The sequence below is a fragment of the Acinonyx jubatus genome, chromosome B4 (assembly GCF_027475565.1).
Source record: "Acinonyx jubatus isolate Ajub_Pintada_27869175 chromosome B4, VMU_Ajub_asm_v1.0, whole genome shotgun sequence".
Taxonomy (NCBI): Eukaryota; Metazoa; Chordata; class Mammalia; order Carnivora; family Felidae; genus Acinonyx; species Acinonyx jubatus.
The window spans coordinates 94,314,554-94,335,624 of NC_069387.1; the positions used below are offsets into that span (position 1 = coordinate 94,314,554).

General features: G+C 37.0%; 1 protein-coding gene across 1 annotated transcript in view; it reads left to right on the forward strand.

Moving 5' to 3' along the window:
* RAB21 (RAB21, member RAS oncogene family) overlaps positions 1 to 21,071 on the forward strand; it is a 43,255-nt gene that overhangs the window by 15,239 nt on the left and 6,945 nt on the right. Inside the window, exons 4-6 of the mRNA XM_015063623.3 lie at positions 1,242 to 1,305; positions 7,729 to 7,783; positions 8,236 to 8,324. Of these exons, the coding sequence (XP_014919109.2) occupies positions 1,242 to 1,305; positions 7,729 to 7,783; positions 8,236 to 8,324 (208 nt within the window). The remainder of the gene's footprint in view (positions 1 to 1,241; positions 1,306 to 7,728; positions 7,784 to 8,235; positions 8,325 to 21,071) is intronic.

The following is a 21,071-nucleotide window of genomic DNA, read 5'->3' on the forward strand; positions in this document are numbered from 1 at the left end:
GTACTGTAGGACCAGATGCACAATAAGTGCTTACTTACCACGTATTTAATGTAATTTTTATAATATAAAGAAGTGTGTGAATTTTTTTAGGAAAGTGTATAAGTTCTGTGTGATTTGATTACATACAAATTAAATTGCATTATAAAAAATGAAAGGTATTCAAGTTTGTTCTTTATCCTATTTTATTGTAATCAATATATTTAAAATCATGAGTTCAAAAGATTAATTTACTTAATTTGAATTTACTCTCAACTGTGCCTACTGCTGTGCTTCATCCATAGTGAAGAATTTATTACTGGAGTCTTTGTACACCCGTGGTTTTCTATCAGAAGGTGACAGTGACTGGAGACATCTTTGGTTGTCACAGCTGGAGGATAGTACTGAATGATATCTAGTGGGTAGGAGGCCAGGAATACTGCTAAATATCATACACTGTGCAAGATAGTCCCTCACAACAAAGAATTAATCTGAGCCAAAATACCAGTATTGTTGAAGTTGAAAAATACTGTCATACACTAAAGGATGAAAATTTATTTTGCCGCTCTTTTTGGTGTCCATATACATTTTCCCCCTTTTAAGTGTGTGATACAGGAGCTCTGTGCCCTCTATTTGGAACCAATAAAGACTTTTTAAAAAATTTTTTAGATGTTTATTTATTTATTTTGAGAGAGCACGCACGCATGAGCAGGGAAGGGGCAGAGAGAGAGGGAGAGAGAGAAAGAATCCCAAGCAGGCTCCATGCTGCCAACGCAGAGCCTGACATGGGGCTCAAACTCAGGAACCGTGAGATCATGACCTGAGCCGAAATCAAGAGTCGGACACTTAACCGACTGAGCTACCCAGGCACCCCAACCAATAAGGACTTAATTTTAAGCCTGATATTTTTAAGTTCAAAGTGACTGTACAAGCATCTGTTATTATCAGAGGCTGGAGTTGACATGCTTTTGCTCGGGTAACTAGCTTTGTTTGGATCTGTGCAAGATTTATGAAAATTTATAATTAGAGGTGTCTCTGTCTATACTATATGTAGATATGGAGAGAAATCATTCCATTGGGTATTTGTGTGCAGTTTGCAATATAATCTGTCAAAAAATGATCCTACATTAATCATTTCTAGTAACACCTAAATATATGGGCTGTTAGACAAATTCTTGGTACTTTGACAGTGTGGGGCTTGGGATATTGTAATGGTGGTCATTGTAACAGGAATTGTTTTAATATTTACTCTTTTGTATACACAGGTAAAAAACTGGGTCAAAGAATTACGGAAAATGTTGGGAAATGAAATCTGTTTATGTATAGTTGGTAAGCATCATCACTTTTTAAAAAATATGTCCTCTATTTTCTGATGTTTTATTAGAGAATAGCAAATAAGTAATTCTCATTTTTAAAGTTATGTGAGAAAAGAAGAATGACATTTTAATATTCAAATATTTTAGAATAATTTAGGATTTGGAAGTGATCTTTCAGAAGATTCAAACTTCAGGGAAGGCCTTGGGGAACAGGTGGGAAACATGTAAGGCTTCAACTGCCAGCCTTGCTTTAGTTTGATCTTTAGTTTTTCACTGTAAGATTTTTTTTTTTTTTTTTAGAAAAAACGAGTTTAGGATCTAATTTCAAATAAAATTAAAGCTAATGAATTCAGCAAGCATTCTTGTTTTATACATTTAACTATGCACATTTTTGAGTTAAGGACAAATTTGATTCCAAGGATATGAGTAGATTATGATACTAGTGTAGAGGAATATTCTTAATGGGAAAAATGAAGGAACTGTAGAACTCATCCTTGGACTTCTGGAATTTCTCTTTGCTTCCCTTTTTCTTTAGTTTATTATTTCTATGATCTAGTAACTAATTATTGAGCAGGAAAGTATACCAGACACTATCCTGTGTTCTTAGTAGATATTATCTCATGTAATCCTCATAACCTTATGAGGGATTTATAGAGGAAGCTGATCCCTGGAGATATTTAATAATGTGCCCATTATCAAGCAGCTATCAGAGATGGAGTACAAATTGAAATCATTCTGACTCCTGTGCTTTGTTATTAATTCTTGTGATGAATAACTTCATAGTGTTTTCTTTCTTTCTGCATGACTGGTAGGGTAAAAATGGCCTCGGAAAAACCAGGGTGGGTTTAGTGGAGGACCTAGAATGGAATGATTGATGTGGGTGTATTTGGCTTTTTTAAAAATATTTTTTTTAACTAGAATTTACATTTCTTACATTGTGTCACCATTAAATCGGTAAACTTTACAGTTCCAGTTCAGGGTGCAAGTCTGGGGGAAGAGGACACAAAGATGATCTGGCCTGTTTTTTAAGTCTAGATGCTAGATGGTAGGCTAGATGGCAGGAGTATTTCAGAACAGAACCCTGGAGTAGTAGACTACATGGGAGTTTGGGCCAAAGCTGCAGCTAGTCATTACTGAGTTTGGCCTGGCTTTGTCTAGTAACTGGGACTTACTGGGAGTGGAAGTGGCCACAGTAGGTGAATGACTGAAGATTTGATTATTTGAGATTCTGGTTATCTCTTAGAAGAGGGAAAAAATGACTAACATATACTTAAAGTCAAAGAAGCCTCCAGTTTGTTATTTGACCAAGGTTACAAGTATTGTTTTTTTACTTTTTAATTTTTAAAATTTTATTTATTTATTTTGAGAAAGAGAGTGTGTGAACATGAGCAGGAGGGGCAGAGAGAGAGAGAGAGAGAGAGAGAGAGAGAGAGAAAGAATCCCAAGCAGGCTCCACACTGTCAGCACAGAACCCGACACAGGGCTTGATCCCTGGGGTCATGACCTGAGCCAAAATCAAGAGTGGATGCTTAACTGACTAAGCCACCCAGGGACCCCTAAAGTAACATTTTTTAAAACATAGCTGGATAGGGGGCGCCTGGGTGGCTCAGTCGATTAAGCATCCAACTTCAGCTCAGGTCATGATCTCGTGATTCGTGAGTTGTGAGCCCCTTGTTGGGCTCTGTGCTGATAGCTCAGAGCCTGGAGCCTGCTTCAGATTCTGTCTCCTTGTCTCACTGCCCCTCCCCTGCTTGCGCTCTGTCTCTCAAAAATAAATAAAAACATTTAAAAAAAATAGCTGGATAAATAAAGCTTATGAATAATTTGAACTGTGTATTGTTCATGTTCTTACTATAAGAAGGTTTAGGAATAAATCTGGTAGCTTACTGCCCCTCGTAGAATCAGATAATCCTCATTTAATATTATATAGTGTTTAATAATTATTGGTATGAAGTATAAAAACCTCTCACTCCTTTTCTGTTGGCAAACGTGACATGGAATTTTGTTGTAATTCAGTGATGAAAGAGTTTTGAGAGCCCACTTACCACAAAAGGAGAATTTCACAATGTATCTGTTTAAACAGTAACTTAGAGGGCTCACCTGTTTCTTTTTCATCCCAACCCAGCTGCCTTTCCGTCACCAACGCCCACCTCCAGATACTGTCTTGACTTTTTACTGCATGGACTAGTTTTGGTTTGAATTTTATATAAATGGAATCGTATAGTATGAACTCTTGTATCTGGTTTTTTGTTTTTTTGGCTTTACATTATGTTTGCATGATTCCCCTCTGTTCTTGTATATAGTTGTAGTTCATTTTATTCTTTGCTCTCTGGTACTTTATGAATATTCCACAATTTATCCTTTTGTTATTGATAGCCATTTACATTCTTTTATCCCCTATTGATTTTCATTCTATATTTTATAGCAGTTCAGTGTTTATTCTCTCTTCTGTTTTATTACTAAATTCAAAATAATAACACTACTTCCCAGGATTGTGGTGAAGAATAATAAACACTTGGCATAGAGAAGGCATTTGACAAATGTTTGTTGCTTTTCCTTTATATAACACAGTCCTTCAAATATTTGGACTGTTTACCTGAAGTGAAGGTCTTCACTTCACTTCTCTAGGTCTTCATTTGTTTTTCATTTGGTCTAACTTCTAGGCATTCTCATCATCCTGAGTTCTTTTTCCTAGGTTTGTTTCAGTATAGAAGTGTGTTTTCTACACTTGAACACTAGAATCTAGACATTGTTGAGCCAGTGTATACTTACATAGCTCTCTTTAAAATTCTCCCATTATCATTCTACCAACAATGGCCAAGATTGCGTACACTTTTTAGCATCCATGTCAATTCAGTGTTTCTTTTACATAGATTATAGTTAACAAAAATCTGAATCACTGTTTTATAAGTATTGCTCTTCTGTCAAGCTTTTCCCATCTTGTTGTATAATTAAGTTATTTAAACTTAAGTGTAGGAACTTCAACTCATCATGTTTCTGAATCTTTATGTTTGATGATATCATCTCCTGGCTTTCTCATGTAAATTAAATAGTCCTTATCTAAACCACTTACAATGTGTTAACCAGTAATGGAGAACCCCATATTTGGCTAGCAAAGACTTTTTCCTCTCAATTTTAGTTAGTTCAGTGATTAGCATTCTTAGCTGTGGTTGCTTTGCTTGATAGTATTTTGCTTCTAGTCTGTCCTTAACATTTGTATGTTTATTAAATAGTTACTTTTAATAATAGTTACCATTTATTAAGTTCTAAGTACTGTTGTAAGAACTACACATTTATGATTTCAGTAAGTCTTCTGGCAACACTACAAGAAGGTATCATTGCCATTTCCATTTCACACATGAGAAGTGGGCTAAGAGCTTGATACTTCCAAAGTACATAGCCAGATAGAGGTAGACCTGGGATTTTAACTTAGGTCTGTCTGCTACATCAAGAGTAAGTGAACAGAGGTGCCTGGGTGACTCAGTTGGTTAAGTGTCTGACTTGAGCTTAGGTCAAGATCTCATGGTTTGTGAGTTCGAGCCCCGTGTTGGACTCTGGACTGACAGCTCAGAGCCTGGACCCTTCTTTGGATTCTGTGTCTCCCTCTCTCTGCCCCTCCCCCGCTCGTGTGCTGTCTCTCTCTCTCAAAAATAAACATGAGAAAATAATTTAAAAAATAAAAATAAAAAAAAAGAATAAGTGAACAAAATAGATATGGTCCTTGTCTTCCCAGAGCTTATGTGTAGGAAGAGAGAGAAAAACAAGCTATTACTATATATTACAATAAATGCTATGAAAGGGGAAGTACAGAGTGCTGTGGTAGCACAAAAGCAAACCTAACTAAATTTGGGGGGTGGGGTGGGGATGTTAAAGGAAGATTTCCTAGAGTGTTGGATTAACTAAATAAGCTAGACGAAGCCAGTGGGGTGGTGGTAAAAAGTGTGTTGCCTATCATGGGCTTTAATTTTCTCCTAACACTGTTAATTTTCCATTTGATCATTCACTGTGATGAATATGGCTATTAATAACTGCTCCTTACTGAGTATATACTATATACTAGGCCTTTTACATGTATTGTATTTTCACATCAACTGTGCTAAGTTTGTTAGCTACATTTGTACAAAGTGATACTAAGAGAGGTTAGTAATGTTCCCCAAATTATATAGTTATGAAGTGACCCAGGACAGGAAAACAAGTTTTATCAGGGTTAAAGCCTTTGAAGGCTTCCTTTGATTGATTAGGCCACATACCATTGGGTCTCAGCAAAACAGGTTTCTAGCTCTTTATTGCCATTAGGCCATCTGCCCTTAGCAATGGGTATATCCTTTCCATGATCTTAATTCAAATGTGTTTTTATAAAAAATAAAAGTTTTTGCTTCTTAGCAGAGTGGCTTTTCACCTTCCTCTTCAATAGCTTCAGCCAATTTTTCCCCCTCATCTTTATAGTACTGTACTTTACTTGTTGGTAATCTTTTTTCAGGTGTTTCAAGTCTATTAGAAAGTTCCCTACATAGCTGTATAGTAATATTGAAACAAATATGAACCTCAAAGCCTTAATCCTTTAGATGTCTTGCTTTTTTTTAATGTTTTTATTTTTGAGAGAGAGACAGAGCATGAGCAGGGGAGGGGCAGAGAGAGAGGGAGACAGAATTTGAAGCAGGCTCCAGGCTCTGAGCTGTCAGCACAGAGCCTGATGCAGGGCTCGAACTCATGAACTGTGAGATCATGACCTGAGCCAAAGTTGGATGCTCAACCATTTGAGCCACCCAGCCTCCCCTAGATGTCTTGCTTTTAAAAGAACTGTAGGCACTAAAAAAATTTTGAGTTTTGGAAGGATGTCAGTCACCACAATGTGTTTTTTTCTGACTTAATCTGTGCTGTCACTCCCTATGAATACCGATTGTTCAAAGAACTAGTAGTAAACAAAAATTTTTTGTTTAAAAAAATAATTAGGTTATTAAGATAGCTATTTTAATGATAACCAGATTTATTAAAGTTAGGTAAGTTTAAAATGTTATTAGATAATATTAGATCATAGCAGTGTCTGAATAATTTCCCCCAAATATTCATTTGAGGCAGTACTCAAATTTTCTACTTTCTGTATCCTCATTTTTTAAGAACAGATGTTGATAATCCTGGTGGAATTTGAAAGCAGAGGCATTAAAGATTGAGAAAAACAACTCATAGGGTTTTAGGTAATTGGGACAAAAGTCTTCTTGATCGGAGACTCGTGGCAGTCTTGTGCCTCTGTTGGAACCACAGACCACTAGATGGTGCTTTTTGCTTTCTTCATAGCATAAAACAACTTCTGGTGACTGTCCGCTATATTGGCTGCAATATTTAGCAAATGTAAATTTTTATTGACAAGTAGAATGTAGAAAATCAGAATTAATGTGGTTTTCTTGCTAAGGTAAACAATCCCCAAAGAAGGAACAGTTCATTATAGAATTTGTTGATAATCACTGAGCTTTAGTATAATCTGTTTCCCTCTCCTGCTTTGGCTATGTTGTAAAATAGTGACTTGCAGCTGCCCACAATTGGGTGCTCAGTTTATTTGAGGTCCTCCATGTACAGAACCTCCGGGCTTCTACTTCTCAGTTGTAAGCATCTTTCATTGGGTGCTTATCGTGCTTTATCTGAAATCATCTAGATTCTCTAATGTCCCAAGAAAAGATGACCTTATTTACAAAAGTTTCTTTTTTCCTCTGTAAGTCAAAATAGAAGATATTTGTTTGAAATATCCTTCCTTTAGTGTTGTCTGTCCAGCCAACTCACCTTAACCTCTATTCTGTATTTAAATAGGGAATCTGCATTTTGCAGTTTCTTCACTTTTATTCTGGTGGCTTTTTTTTAGCATAATTTCGGTTTCGTCCCATTGTTTAAGAAGAGTTAAACTTATTTTCAGTAATTTTAAATTCGTATGATATGCATATATTAAGCTCTCTCATGTTAAATAAACAGTGCAGTTTCCTCTCCAGTGGTGGTAAAATGCTTAAAGAGCCATAATACCAAATACCCTTAGGTTAGCCTAATATCTTTCATGAATAGTAAGATAGCCTTGCTTAATTATTGACTGGCTCTGTGTTGACTGGGGACCATTTACACTTGGCTAAGAATCATAGGTTCCCAAGTGTATGTTGTCTCACTTATCTCCTAAATCAAAGAATAGTGCCCATCTCTTTGGAAAAGTTATTTTCTCTGCTTCAGGAGGGATTTGCATTGAGCCATTTGAAGGAGGTTGAGGCATTTACCTTGACAGTCATGATCTGCCCTTATAGGGTTTAACTTTACAGTTTCATGACATGTAGAAGTTTAATGGGAATTTGTATTATGTTTCCAGGTGATTAAAATGGCAATTGTGTATTTAGAATTGACTTAGTTCTGTTATAAAAATGAATCAGTATTAAGAATTGGCATCTTTACTTTTTCAAACTAGGTAATAAAATAGACTTGGAAAAGGAGAGACATGTTTCCATTCAAGAAGCAGAATCGTAAGTGATCACCCTTTCTCCCTCCCGTCACTCCCTGGTAGAAGTCCTTTTCTTTGCACAGTGTATTTTACCATTTATGTAATAATGAAACCTGTTAATCTAAAATGAGCTATTGGAATCAGTGAAGCATATTTACATTGGTAATTTCTGGACTTTTGACATTTAAAGTTACTCCATTCTCACTTCTCTTTTTGATTTCAGTAAAAAATATAAAGAGTGATGTGAAAGAAAACTATCATCAAATAGTGAATCACAAAAACTTGTATTTGGGTTCCAAATTAACTTAAACATTTCAAGTGTTGTTATTCTCATGTTCTTAATTAAAATTTGGTTCAGTGCATCTTAATTTCACTAAATGTGGGTTAATTAGTAATAAGTCACTAAAATTGCTACTTAAAACATGAAAAAAATTTTTGCATCAATCACTGACGTTACTCTTTTTTTTTTTTAAGGTATGCAGAATCTGTTGGAGCAAAACATTATCATACTTCAGCCAAACAGAACAAAGGAATTGAGGAACTCTTTCTTGATCTTTGTAAAAGTAGGTGTATTCAGACTTTGTATATTTTAGAAATAGCTCTTTTAAAAATATTGGTAATATTTTTTAAGTGATGTTTTACAGTCTCAATTAATGACCACACTGATGATTTATCACATCTGACAGCACTATTATTTACTTAATATTTTTTTCTTAAACTCATTATTTAAAGCTTAAATACCTATTTAGCTCTATTTCAAGCACTAGTTAATGGATATGAAATCAGTGGATATGATATGTGCTAAATACACATTAAAATAAATACATAACTGTCAAAAATAAAAATAGAGGAGAGTATACAGATTAAAACAGATTTAAGAGGTATAACAACCTGTTGCACTGGATGGACCTTATTTGGATCCTGATTCGACAAAGTAGTGAAAAAGGACATTTGTTAAACAATAGGGACTATATGAATACTCACTGGATATTTGATGATATTATTAAGGGGTGTCTGGCTAGCTCAGTTGGTAGAGCATGTGACTTTTGACCTCAAGGTTGTGAGTTGAAGCCTCACATTGAGTATGGGTGCCTGGGTGGTTCAGTTGTTTAAGCATCTGACTCTTGGTTTCAGCTCAGTTCATGATCTCACGGTTCATGAGTTAAAACCTCACATCAGGCTCTGTGCTGCTAGTGCTCCCTCTCTCTCTGCCCCTTCCTCACGCTCTCTCAAATATAAAAAAAAAGAAAAATTAAAAGAAAGAAATTATTGAGGTTTTGCTTCAAGATGGTAACATCAGAAGATCTTGAACTTATCTTTTCTCATTGATACACTGAGTCTAAAGGTACATACGATACAATTTCCTCTTTAAAAAACATAAAGTCTTACTGAATGACAACTATACCTTGGACAAATAATAAGAAAATGACACTGAAGAAGGTAGAAGAGGCTGAAACACAATCTTGCCATAAACCGCATCCCTGGTGTGATGACCCACAACTAAAAGGGAATTCAAAACCTATAGCTTCTCCGTAAGGAGTGAAGATTATGAACCCCACAGTGGGCATCTCAACTTTTAAGACATTAATGAGATGAGTCCCCCAAATATCTAACTTTGAAAATCAGCATGTCTCACATCCCAAGACCTACAATACTGAAAGTCTGAAAAACTGTTTTTTGGGTTTTTTTTGAGATAGAGAAGAGAAGGCTCAAATGAGCAAGGGGCAGAGAGAATCCCGTGAGGGGAAAAGAGAGAGAAGGCGGGACTCAAGCTCACCCAATGCAGGCCTCAAGCTCACCCTGTGCGGGACTTGAACTCAGCAAAAAGTGAGATCATGACCTGAGCCAAAGTCAGCTGCTTAACCGACTGAGCCACTCGGGTGCCCTGAAAAACTGTTCTTAAAGGGCTGTGTGCTTGGACTCACCTGCCCCAGGGCCTAGGTCAGAGGCAGCTGATCACACTAACTTAAAGTGAGGGAGGCTTAGGGTACCTGGGTGGTTTAGTTAGTTAAACATCCAACTCTTGATTTCAGCTCAGGTCATGATCCCAGGGTCATGGGATCAAGCCCTGTGTCAGGCTTAGCACTGAGTGTGGAGCCTGCTTGAGATTCTCTCTCTCTCCCTCTGCCCCCTTCTCTGTTTATGCTCTAGTTCTCTCAAATAAAAAAAAAAAATGTTTTAAAGTGAAAGAGATTCACCTGCTTAAAAGTGTCTGCCCGCAGGGCAGGCATCTAATCTAACACACACATCTAGGAGCCTGCTGGTGTAGTACTCTCCTGGGACGGAGGCTGGCGGGTGTCATCTTCATGCTTTTCCTTTGCTGCATTCCCCCTTTGCTGTGCTCCAGAGTACCAGTATCTCTGGTAGGAGAGCTTTTGCACACATTTGGTGCCCCAATTTTTGCACCTGCCACCCAGGAAACACCTCTTAATCACCTGGCCTAAAGGCCAGGGGAGCTTATATTCTTAGTCCTATTGGACTATAATAATTGGTGTTACTCAAAAAGGAGCTCATACTCCTGTCTGGCACCCCAATTTTTGTAACTGCTGCCAGGGGACCCCTCTATATTACCTGGCTCTGGTGGCCAGTGGGGCCTATGTCTGTGGGTCCCACAGGACTGTAATCAACAGAGAAAGAGCTCTTAAACAGCCACCACCCACAGGACACAGCAAGAAGCAACAGATCCACAAGCTCAATTTTTTCGTGAAGGAGGCCCATTTGCTAATCGTCATGACTGTGGCCTGAGGGGCAGGTTTTAGGTTTGGCACACATTTAGTAGCCTGTGGAACTTCATTCAAGGAATGTAGGCTGTGGGCACCATCTTTGTGCTCTTCTTCTACCTTGTTCTGGCTTGCTAGTATAACCTAGGAAAGAGCTTATACATTTGTCTAGAGCCCTAATTTTAGTGACTGCTGCCCAGGGGACACTTCCAGATCACCTGGCCCTGGTAGCCAGTGGGGCTTCTGCTTGCAGTCCCAGAGGACTGTATATCTGCATACTTTTAAAAGCTGATACCTAAAGATCGGGCTTCCAGTCAGCCTGAATCTAGGTGCTGAGATTCTCCCATTTGGGACACTGATACATCTTGGCACATCCTCAACTACTGGGAGCTATTAAAAATACAATAGGCTGCTTGGAGAAGCAGCCTGTTCCATTTACTGTACAGAAAGCAACATGGAGAGTCACACAAAATGAAGAAACAGGAATATGTTCCAAATGAAAGAACAAGATAAAACCTCAGGAAAAAACCTGAATAAGACAGAGAGATAAGTAATTTACCTTACAAAGAGTTCAGAGTAATGGTTATAAAGATCCTCACAATTTCAACAGGAGATGGAAGATATAACAAATAGAAGTCAGAGCTAAAGAAAACAGTAAATGAACTGAAAAATACACCAAAGGTATTCAACATCAGCCTAGATGACGCAGAAGAAATGATCAGTCAACTCAAAGACAAGGCAGTGACACCCAGTCAGAGCAGCAAAAAGAAAACACGTGAAAAAAGGTGAAGATAGTTGAAGGCATTTATGGAACAATATCAAGCAGTCTAACATTTGCATTCTAGGGATCCCAGAAGGAGAGAGAGAGAGAAGGGGGGCAGAGATCTTATTTGAGGAAATAATGCCTAAAAACTTCCCAACCTGGGTAAGGAAACAGACATCCAAGTGCAGGAAGCCCAGAGAGTTCCAAATAAGAGAAACCTAAAGTGATCCACACTGAAGATACATTATAATTAAAATGTCAAAAGACAAGGAGAGACTATTAAAAGGGGCAAGACAAAAACAACTTGTTACATACAGGGCAATCCCCATAAGATTATCAGCAGACCTTTCAGCAGCAGTTTCACAGGGCAGAAGGAGTGGCATGATATGTTCAAAGTACTGCTGTAAGTAAAAAACCTTCCAACCAAAAATTCTCTACCTGGCAAAAGTATCATTCAGAAGTGAAGGAGAGATAAAGGATTTTCCAGACAAGCAAAAGCTAACGTTCATCACCACCAAACTTGCCTTAAAGATATGTTGAAGGGACTTCTTATATCTGAAAAGGAAGGGTGCTAATTAGTAGCAGGAATACACATGAGAGATGAAATCTCACTGGAAGGTGAATAGTAAAGGTAGTATATTAACTGATTATAAAGTTAGTGTGAAAGTTAGAAGACAAAAGTAGTAAAGATAACCATAATTGTGATAATTAGTTGAGGTATACGTAAGATGAAAAGATGTAAAACATGACATCAGAAACATAGGGGAGTAATAATGTTGAGCATTACAGTAGGATCAAGTTTAAGATGTTATCAACTTAACAGGGTGCCTGGGTGCTCAGTTGGTTAAGCGTCTGACTTTGGCTCAGATCATGATCTCACGGTTCATGAGTTGGAGCCTGCTTTGTATTCTTTGTCTCCCTCTCTCTCTGCCTCTTCCTGCTCATGCTGTCTCTTCCTCTCTCAAAAATAAATAAACATTAAAAAAATTTTTTTAAGATGTTATCAACTTAAAATAGACTATTATAGACACAAGTTGTTATATGTAAGCCTCTTTGTAACCACAAAACAAAAACCTATAGTAAATATACAAATGATAAAGACAAAGGAATATAAGCATACCACTGAAGTATGTCATCAAACCTCAAAGGAAAGAGCAAGAGAAGAAGAAAGAAACAAAGAGGAATTACAAAAACAGCTAAGAAATAGAATGGCAGTAAACATACCTATAACTACTTTAAATGTAAATGGACTAGGTTCTCAAGTCAAAAGACATAGAATGGCTTGAGTGGATTAAAAAAAAACAAGACCAGGGTGCCTGGGTGGCTCAGTTGGTTAAGCATCGACTCGATTTCAGCTCAGGTCATGATCTCATGGTTCATGGGATCAAGGCATGGGTTAGGCTCTGCACTGAAAGTGTGGCACCTGCTTGAGATTCTCTCTCTACCTCTCTCTTTGCCCCTCCCCCACTCATACGTGTGGGCACACACTCTCAAAATAAATAAACTTAAAAAAAAAAGAGGTCTTAAAAAAAAAACAGACCCATGTATATGCTGCCTATAAGAGACTCGGTTTATTTATTTATTTTTACTTATTTTTAATTTAAATCCAAGTTAGTTAACATACAGTGTAATAATTTCAGGAGTAGAAATTCATGATTCATCACTTACATATAACACCTAGTGCTCATCACAAGTGCTGTCTTTAATGACTCTCACCCATTTAGCCTATCTCCCCACCCACCATCCCTCCAAACCTCAGTTTGTTCTCTATATTTAAGAGTTTCTTATGGTTTGCCTCCCTCTCTGTTTTTATCTTACTTTTCCCTCCCTTCCCCTATGATCATCTGTTGAGTTTCCTAAATTCCACATTTGAGTGGAATATGATACTGCTTTTCTCTGATTGACTTATTTCACTTAGCATAATACACTCTTCCATTCACATTGTTGCAAATGGCAAGATTTCATTCTTTTTGATCAGTATTCCATTGTGTGTGTATATATATATATATGTGTGTGTGTGTGTATATATATATATATATATATACACATATATATACACACATATATATATATACACATATATATATATATACACACACACACACACACACATATATATATATATGTATATATACACCCCACATCTTTTTTATCCATTCATCAGTGGATGGACATTTGGGCTCTTTCCATGATTTGACTGCGGTCGATAGTGCTGCTATAAACATTGGGGTGCCTGTGGCCCTTCGAATCAGTATTTTTGGAACCTTTGGATAAATACCTAGTAGTGCAATTGCTGGGTTATAGGGTAGTTCTATTTTTAATTTTTTGAGGAATCTCCATACTGTTTTCCAGAATGGCTGCACCAGTTTGCATTCCCACCAGCAGTGCAAAAGGGTTCCCTTTTCTCTGCATCCTCACCAACATCTGTTGTTGTCTGAGTTGTTAATTTTAGCCATTCTGACAGGTGTGAGGTGGTATCTCAATGTGGTTTTGATTTGTATTTCCCTGATGATGAGTGATGTTGAGCATTTTTTCATGTGTCTGTTAGTCATCTGGATGTCTTCTTTGGAAAGTGTCTAGTCATGTCTTTTGTCTATTTCTTCACTGGATTATTTATTTTTGGGTATTGACTTTGATGAGTTCATTACAGATTTTGTATACTAACCCTTTATCCAGTATGCCATTTGCAAATATCTTCTCCCATTCTGTCATTTGCCTTTTAGTTTTGCTGATTGTTTCCTTCACTGCATGAAGGCTTTTTATCTTGATAAGGTCCTAATAGTTCATTTTTGCTTTTGCTTCCTGTGCCTCTGGGTGACATGTCAAGTAAGAAGTTGGTGTGGCTGAGGTCAAGAGGTTGTTGCCTATTTTCTCCTCTAGGACTTTGATGACTTCCTATCTTACATTTGTTTAGGTCTTTCATCCATTTTGAGTTTATTTTTGTGTATGGTGTAAGAAAGTGGTCCAGGTTCATTCTGCATGTCACACTGTCCAGTTTTCCCAACACCATTTGCTGATGAGACTGTCTTTTTCCCATTGGATATCCTTTCCTGCTTTGTTGCAGATCAGTTGGCCATATATTTGTGGGCCCATTTCTGGGTTCTCTATTCTGTTCCTTTGATCTAATGTGTCTGCTTTTTTGCCAGTACCATACTGTCTTGATGATTACAGCTTTGTAATATAGCTTGAAGTCCGGAATTGTGATGCCTTCGGCTTTGGTTTTCTTTTTTCAGCATTCCTTTGGCTATTCAAGGTCTTTTCTGGTTCCATATGAATTTTAGGACTGTTTGTTCTAGTTCTGTGAAGAATGCTGGTATTATTTTGATAGGGATTGCATTGAATGTGTAGATTGCTTTGGTAGTATGGGTAATATTTTAACAATATTTTTTTTTCCCAATCCATCAGTGTGGAATGTTTTTCCATTTCTTTGTGTCTTCTTCAATTTCTTTCATAAGCTTTCTATACTTTTCAGTGTGTAGATCTTTTACCACTTTGGTTAGGGTTATTCCTAGGTATTTTATGGTTTTTGGTGCAACTGTAAATGGAACAGATTCCTTGATTTCTCTTTCTGCTGCTTAATTATCGGTGTATGGAAGTGTAACCAATTTCTGTATTTTATATCCTGCAACTTTGCTGAATTCATGTATCAGTTCTAGCAGTTTTTTGTGTGGAGTCTTTTGGGTTTTCCACGTAGAGTATCATATCATCTGTAAAGAGTGAAAGTTTGACTTCTTCCTTGCCAGTTTGGATGTCTTTTATTTCTTTTTGTTGTCTGATTGCTGTGACTAGGACTTCCAACACTATGTTGAACAACAGCAGTGAGAGTGGACATCCCTGTCGTGTCCCTGATCTTAGGGGGAAAGCTCTCAGTTTCTCCCCATTGAGGATGATGTTAGCTGTGGGTCTTTTGTATATGGCCTTTATGATGTTGAGGAATGTTCCTTCCATTCCTACTTTCTTGAGGGTTTTATCAAGAAAGGATAGTGTATTTTGTCAAATGCTTTTTCTGCGTCTATTGAGAGGATCATTGTGGTTCTTATCCTTTTTTTTTTCTTAATGTGGTGTATCACATTGATTAATTTGTAGATATTGAACCAGCTCTTCATCCCAGGAATAAATCCTTCTTGATTATGGTGAATAATTGTTTTCATGTATTGTTGGATCCAGTTTGTTAGTATCAGTTTAGATGTAAGGATACACACAGACTGAAAGTGAAGAGATGAAAAAAGACATTCCATGTAAACAGAAACCAAAAGAAAGTTGAAGTAGCTATTCATATATCAGACAAAATAGAATTTAAAACAAAGACTGTAATAAGAGACAGTGGCATTGCGTAATGATAAAGGGATCATTCCAACAAGAAGATAAGACATTTGTAATATCTGTGCACCCAACACAGGAGCACCTAAATATATAAAGCAAATATCAACAAACCTAAAGAAAGAAATAGCAATAAAAATAATGGTGGGGGACTTTAACACCCCATTTACATCAATGGATACATATGCAGACAGAAAAGCAGTAAGGAAACATTGGCCTTAAATGACATGTTAAATCAGATGTACTTAACAGGTTTTTAGAGAACATTCTATCCAAAAGCAACACAATGCACATTTTTCCCAAGTTCACCTGGAACACTTTCCAAGATTGTATATCATGCCACAAAACAAGTCTTAATAAATTCAAGAGGACTGAAATATCAAGCATCTTTTCCAACCACAATGGTATAAAACTAGAAATTAGCTACACAAAGAAAACTGAAAATTTGACAAATATGTGGAGAATAAACAACATGCTAATGAACAGCCAGCAAGTCGAAGAAGAAATCAAGAGAAATAAAAATATACTTTTAGATAAACAAAAATGTAAATGTAACATACCAAACTTTATAGGGTGTAGCAAAAGCAGTTCTAAGAGGGAAGTTTATAGCGATACCTAACTCAGGAATCAAAAAGAGTCTCATATAGGGATGCCTGGCTGTCTCCATTGGAAGAGCATGTGACTCAATCTCAGCGTTGTGAGTTTGAGCCCCATGTTGGGAGTAGAGATTACAAAAAATAAATAAAACTTTAAAAAAATCACAAAGAAACAACATGACTTTATATATCAAGGAACTAGAAAAAGAAGAACAAAGCCCAAAATTAGGGGAAGAAAGGGAACAACAAAAATTGGAGTAGAAATAAATGAAGCAGAGACAAAAAAAAGAAAAAAGATCAATGAAACTAAGAGCTAGTTCTTTAAAGATAAAATTCTAAAAACTTTAGTTAGACTCACCAAAAACAAAGAGTACTCAAATAAATAAAAATGAAAGTGGACGGGTGCCTCAGTTGATTAAGTGTCCAGCTCTTGATTTTAGTCATGATACACAGTTTGTGAGTTTGAGACCCATGTAGGGCTCTGTGCTGACAGCACGGAGACTGCTTGGGATTCTTTGTTTCTCTCTCCTCTCTCTCTGCCCCTGCTTCAGTCACACTTTTCTCTCTCCAAATAAATAGACATTAAAGGAGAAGAACCAGCATTTCCCAGATGGATTGGATGTCGAACCCCTTGTTTAAGGAAGGAGGGGAGGGAGGGAGGAAGGGGAGGGAAGGAAGAAGGAAGGAAGGGGAGGAAAGGAGGCAGCGAGGGAGGAGGGGAGGAAGGAAGGAAGGAAGGAAGGAAGGAAGGAAGGAAGGAAGGAAGGAAGGAAGGAAGGAGAGGGAGGGAGGAAGGAAGATGTGAAAGCAGACGCTTTACAACTGATACACAGAAATACAAAGGATCACGAGACACTACTGTGAACAATTATATGCCAATAAATTGGACAACCTAGAAGACATCAACAAATTCCTAGAAATATATAACCTACCAATAATGAGTCATGATGAAATATAAAATCTGAACAGACTGATTACTAGTAAGGAGATTAAATCAGTAATCAAAAACCTCCCAACAAACAGAAATCCAGGACCAGATGGCTTCACTAGTGAATTCTACTAAACATTCAAAGAATGTTCTACTAAACATTCAAAGAATACCAGTCCTTCTCAAATTCTTCCAAAAAGTAGAAAAGAAGGAAACTCCTCCACACTCATTTTGCAAAGCAAGCATTACCCTGACACCAAAGCCAGACAGGGACACCACAAGAAAAGAAAATTACAGGCCAGTATCCTTGATGAACATAAATGCAAAAACCCTCAACAAAATATTAGTAAACTGAATTCAGCAATACACTGGAAAGATCATAACACCATGATCAAATGGGATTTATTCCAGGGATGCAAGGATGGTTCAACATCCATAACTTAGTCATTGTGCTACACCATGTTAACAAAATGAAGGATAAAATCATATTATCATTTCAGTAGATGCAGGAGAAGTATTTGACAAAATTCAGCATCCATTTATGATAAAAAAAAAAAAAAGCTTCTTAACCAAGTGGGTATAGAGGGAATGTACCTTAGCATAATAAAGGCCATATGCAACATACCCACAACTAGCATCATACTCAATGGAGAAAAACTGAAAGCATTTCCTTTAAGATCAGGAACAAGACAAGGGATGCACACTTTTGCCACTTTTATTCAACATAGTATTGTAAGTCCTAGTCAGAGAAGTTAGGCAAAGAAAAAGAAATAAAAGGCATATGGTTAGAAAGGAAGAAGTAAAACTGTCAGTATTTGCAGATGATATTATATATAGAAAACCCTTAAAGACTCCCATCAAAAAACTGTTAGAACTAATAAGCAAATATAGTTCATTGTAGGATATAAGAAATCAATAAGCAAAAATCAGTTGTGTTTCTAGACACTAATAATGAACTATCAGAAAGAGAAATTAAGAAAATAATCCCATTTGCAGTTACATCAAAAATGATAAAATACAGGCGCCTGGGTGGCTCAGTCAGTTAAGTGTCTGACCTCAGCTCAGGTGATCTCACAGTTTCTGAGTTTGAGCCCTGCATCGGGCTCTGTGCTGACAGCTCAGAGCCTGGAGCCTATTTTGGATTCTGTGTGTCCCTCTCTCTCTGCCTCTCCCCCACTTGCGTTCTATCTCTGTCTCTGTCTCTCTCTCTCTCTCTCTCTCTCTCTCAAAAATAAACATTAAAAAAAAATGATAAAATGCATAGGAATGAATTTCATCAAAATGAGGTGAAAGACTTATACGTTGAAAACTATAAAACATTAAAGAAAGAAATTGAAGACACAAATAAATGGAAAGATATTCCATGCTCATAGGCTAGAAGAATTAATATTATTAAATGCCATACTAGTCAAAGCAGATTCAGTGCAGTCCTTATCAAAATTACAATGGTGGGGCACCTAGATAGCTCAGTAGACTTCAGCTCAGGTCATGATCTCCCAGCTTGTGAGTTTAAGCCCTGCATTAGGCTCTCTGCTGTCAGCACAGAGCCCACTTCAGATCCTCTGTCCCCTTCTCTCTCTGCCCCTCCCCCCACTTGCACCCTTTCAAAAATCAATAAACATTTAAAAAAATTACAATGGCATTTTTCGTAGAAGGAGAATACCCAACCCTAAAATTTGTATAGAACCATAAAGGACCCTGAATAGCCAAAGAAATCTTGAGATGAGGAACAAAGCTAGAGGATCACACTCCCTGATTTTCAACTATATTACAGAGCTATAGTAAAACAGTGACATAAAAACACACACAGATCAATGGGACATAATGCAGAGCCCAGAAATAAACTCATTCATATATGGTCAATTAGCTTACGACAAAGGAGCCAAGAATATATAGCTAGGAAAGGACTGTCTCTTCAATAAATGGTGTTGGGGAAATTGGACAGCCCCATACAAATGAGTGAACCTGGACCACTATTCTACACCATAGACAAAAATTAATTTAAATGAATTGAAGAGTTAAGCCTAAGACCTGAAACTCCTAGAAGAAAACATAGGCAGTAAACTCCTTGACATAGGTCTTAGCAATGATTTTTTTAATCTGACAGCAAGAGCAAATGCAACAAGAGCAAAAAGAGACATTAGACTACATCAAACTAAAAGGCTTCTGTCCAGCAAAGAAAACCATCAGCAAAATAAAAAGGCAACCCACCAAATGGGAGCAAGTGTTTGCAAATCATGTCTCATAAGGGGCTAATGTCCAAAATATATAAAGAACTCCTGCAACTCAATAGATTAAAAAGAAAACCTTACAGACAATCCAATTAAAAAATTGGTCGAAGATCTGAATAAACATTTTTCCAAAGAAGACACGGAGTTGGCCAATAGGTACATGAAGAGATGTTCTGTATCGTTAATTATCAGGGAAATACCAAAACTTATCATGAGATGAGATAATACTTCATACCTATTAGAATGGCTAGAAACAAGTGTTAGCGAGGATGTGAAGAAAAGAGAACGCTTGGGCACTATTGGTGGAATGTAAATATGTCCAGCCACTAGGGAAAACAGTATGGATTTCTTAAAAAAATTACAAATAGAACTATGACATGATTCAGCAGTTCTACTCCTGGATAGTAAGTGGAAGAAAACAGAAACATTAACATGGGAAGATAAACCTTATTCGTTGCAGCATTATTTACAATAGCCAAGATATGGAAACAACTTAAGTTTCCATCAGTGGGTGAATGGATAAAGAAAACGTGCTGTATATATAGAGAGAGTGGAATGTTATTTAGCCATAAAAAAGAATGAACATCTTGTCATTTGTGACAACATGGATGGACCTTGAGGGCATTATCCTAGTGAAATAAGTCAGAGAAAGATAAATAACATGATCTCTCCTGTATGTAGAATCTAAAAGTAAATAATAAAATCAATCTCATAGATACAGAAAACAGAGAGGCAGGGGTTTGCGGGGCGGGGGGGAGAAATGGGTGAAGTGTTTTGTTTGTTTTTAGCTTAAGTAAATTGAATTATTCTTTATTTTTAAAATTATAAAAATTTTAAGTTGTGATTATAGTTATTGTGATTCTGCTTTTTTAAAAAGTTCTTTTTATTTTATTTATTTTTTAAAGAATATTAAAAAAAATTTTTTTTTAATGTTTATTTATTTTTGAGAGAGGCAGAGACAGAATGCCAGTGGGTAAGGGGCAGAGAGAGAGGGAGACACAGAATCCGAAGCAGGCTCCAGGCTCTGAGCTGTCAGAACAGAGCCCAACGCGGGGCTCGAACTCACGAGCTGTGAGGTCATGACCTGAGCTGAAGTCGGACACTCAACCGACTGAGCCACCCAGGCACCCCTAAAAAAGTTCTTAAAAAAGAGTTCTTATTTTTTAGAGATCTTATTAAAATAATTTATAAATAAAATTATGTGTCTAGAATTTGATTCAAGATAGTGGTAGGGGGCCGCTTGGGTGGCTCAGTCAGTTAAGCATTCGATTTCGGCTCAGGTCATGATCTTAAGTGCTGTAAATTCAAGCCCTGCGTCGGGCTCTGTGCTGACAAGCTCAGAGCCTGGAGCCTGCTTCGGATTCTGGGTCTCCCTCTCTCTGGCCCTCCCCAGCTCGTGCTCTGTCTCATTCTGTCTCTCAAAAAAAAAAAAAAAGTTAAAAAAAAAAAAAAAGATAGTGTTAGGGATGCTTGCTGAATATAGATGAAATTGTATGATGGACATAAGGATTTTCATTATGCTGTTTTTTCTGTTTTTATTTATGTTCGAAGTTTTTCAGATTAAAAAGTTTTTTAAAAGAGAGAAGGGAAAATGTTTATCACCAATAGAATGTATACCATAGTTAGGAAAACCCTAGTCTGTGGAATATTGGATTGAAATGATTTTGTCAAATTATATTCCTTAATTTATGGACCACACACTCTTGAGAATTTGATGAAACTATGGTTTTTGTCTCTAGAAAAATGGACATA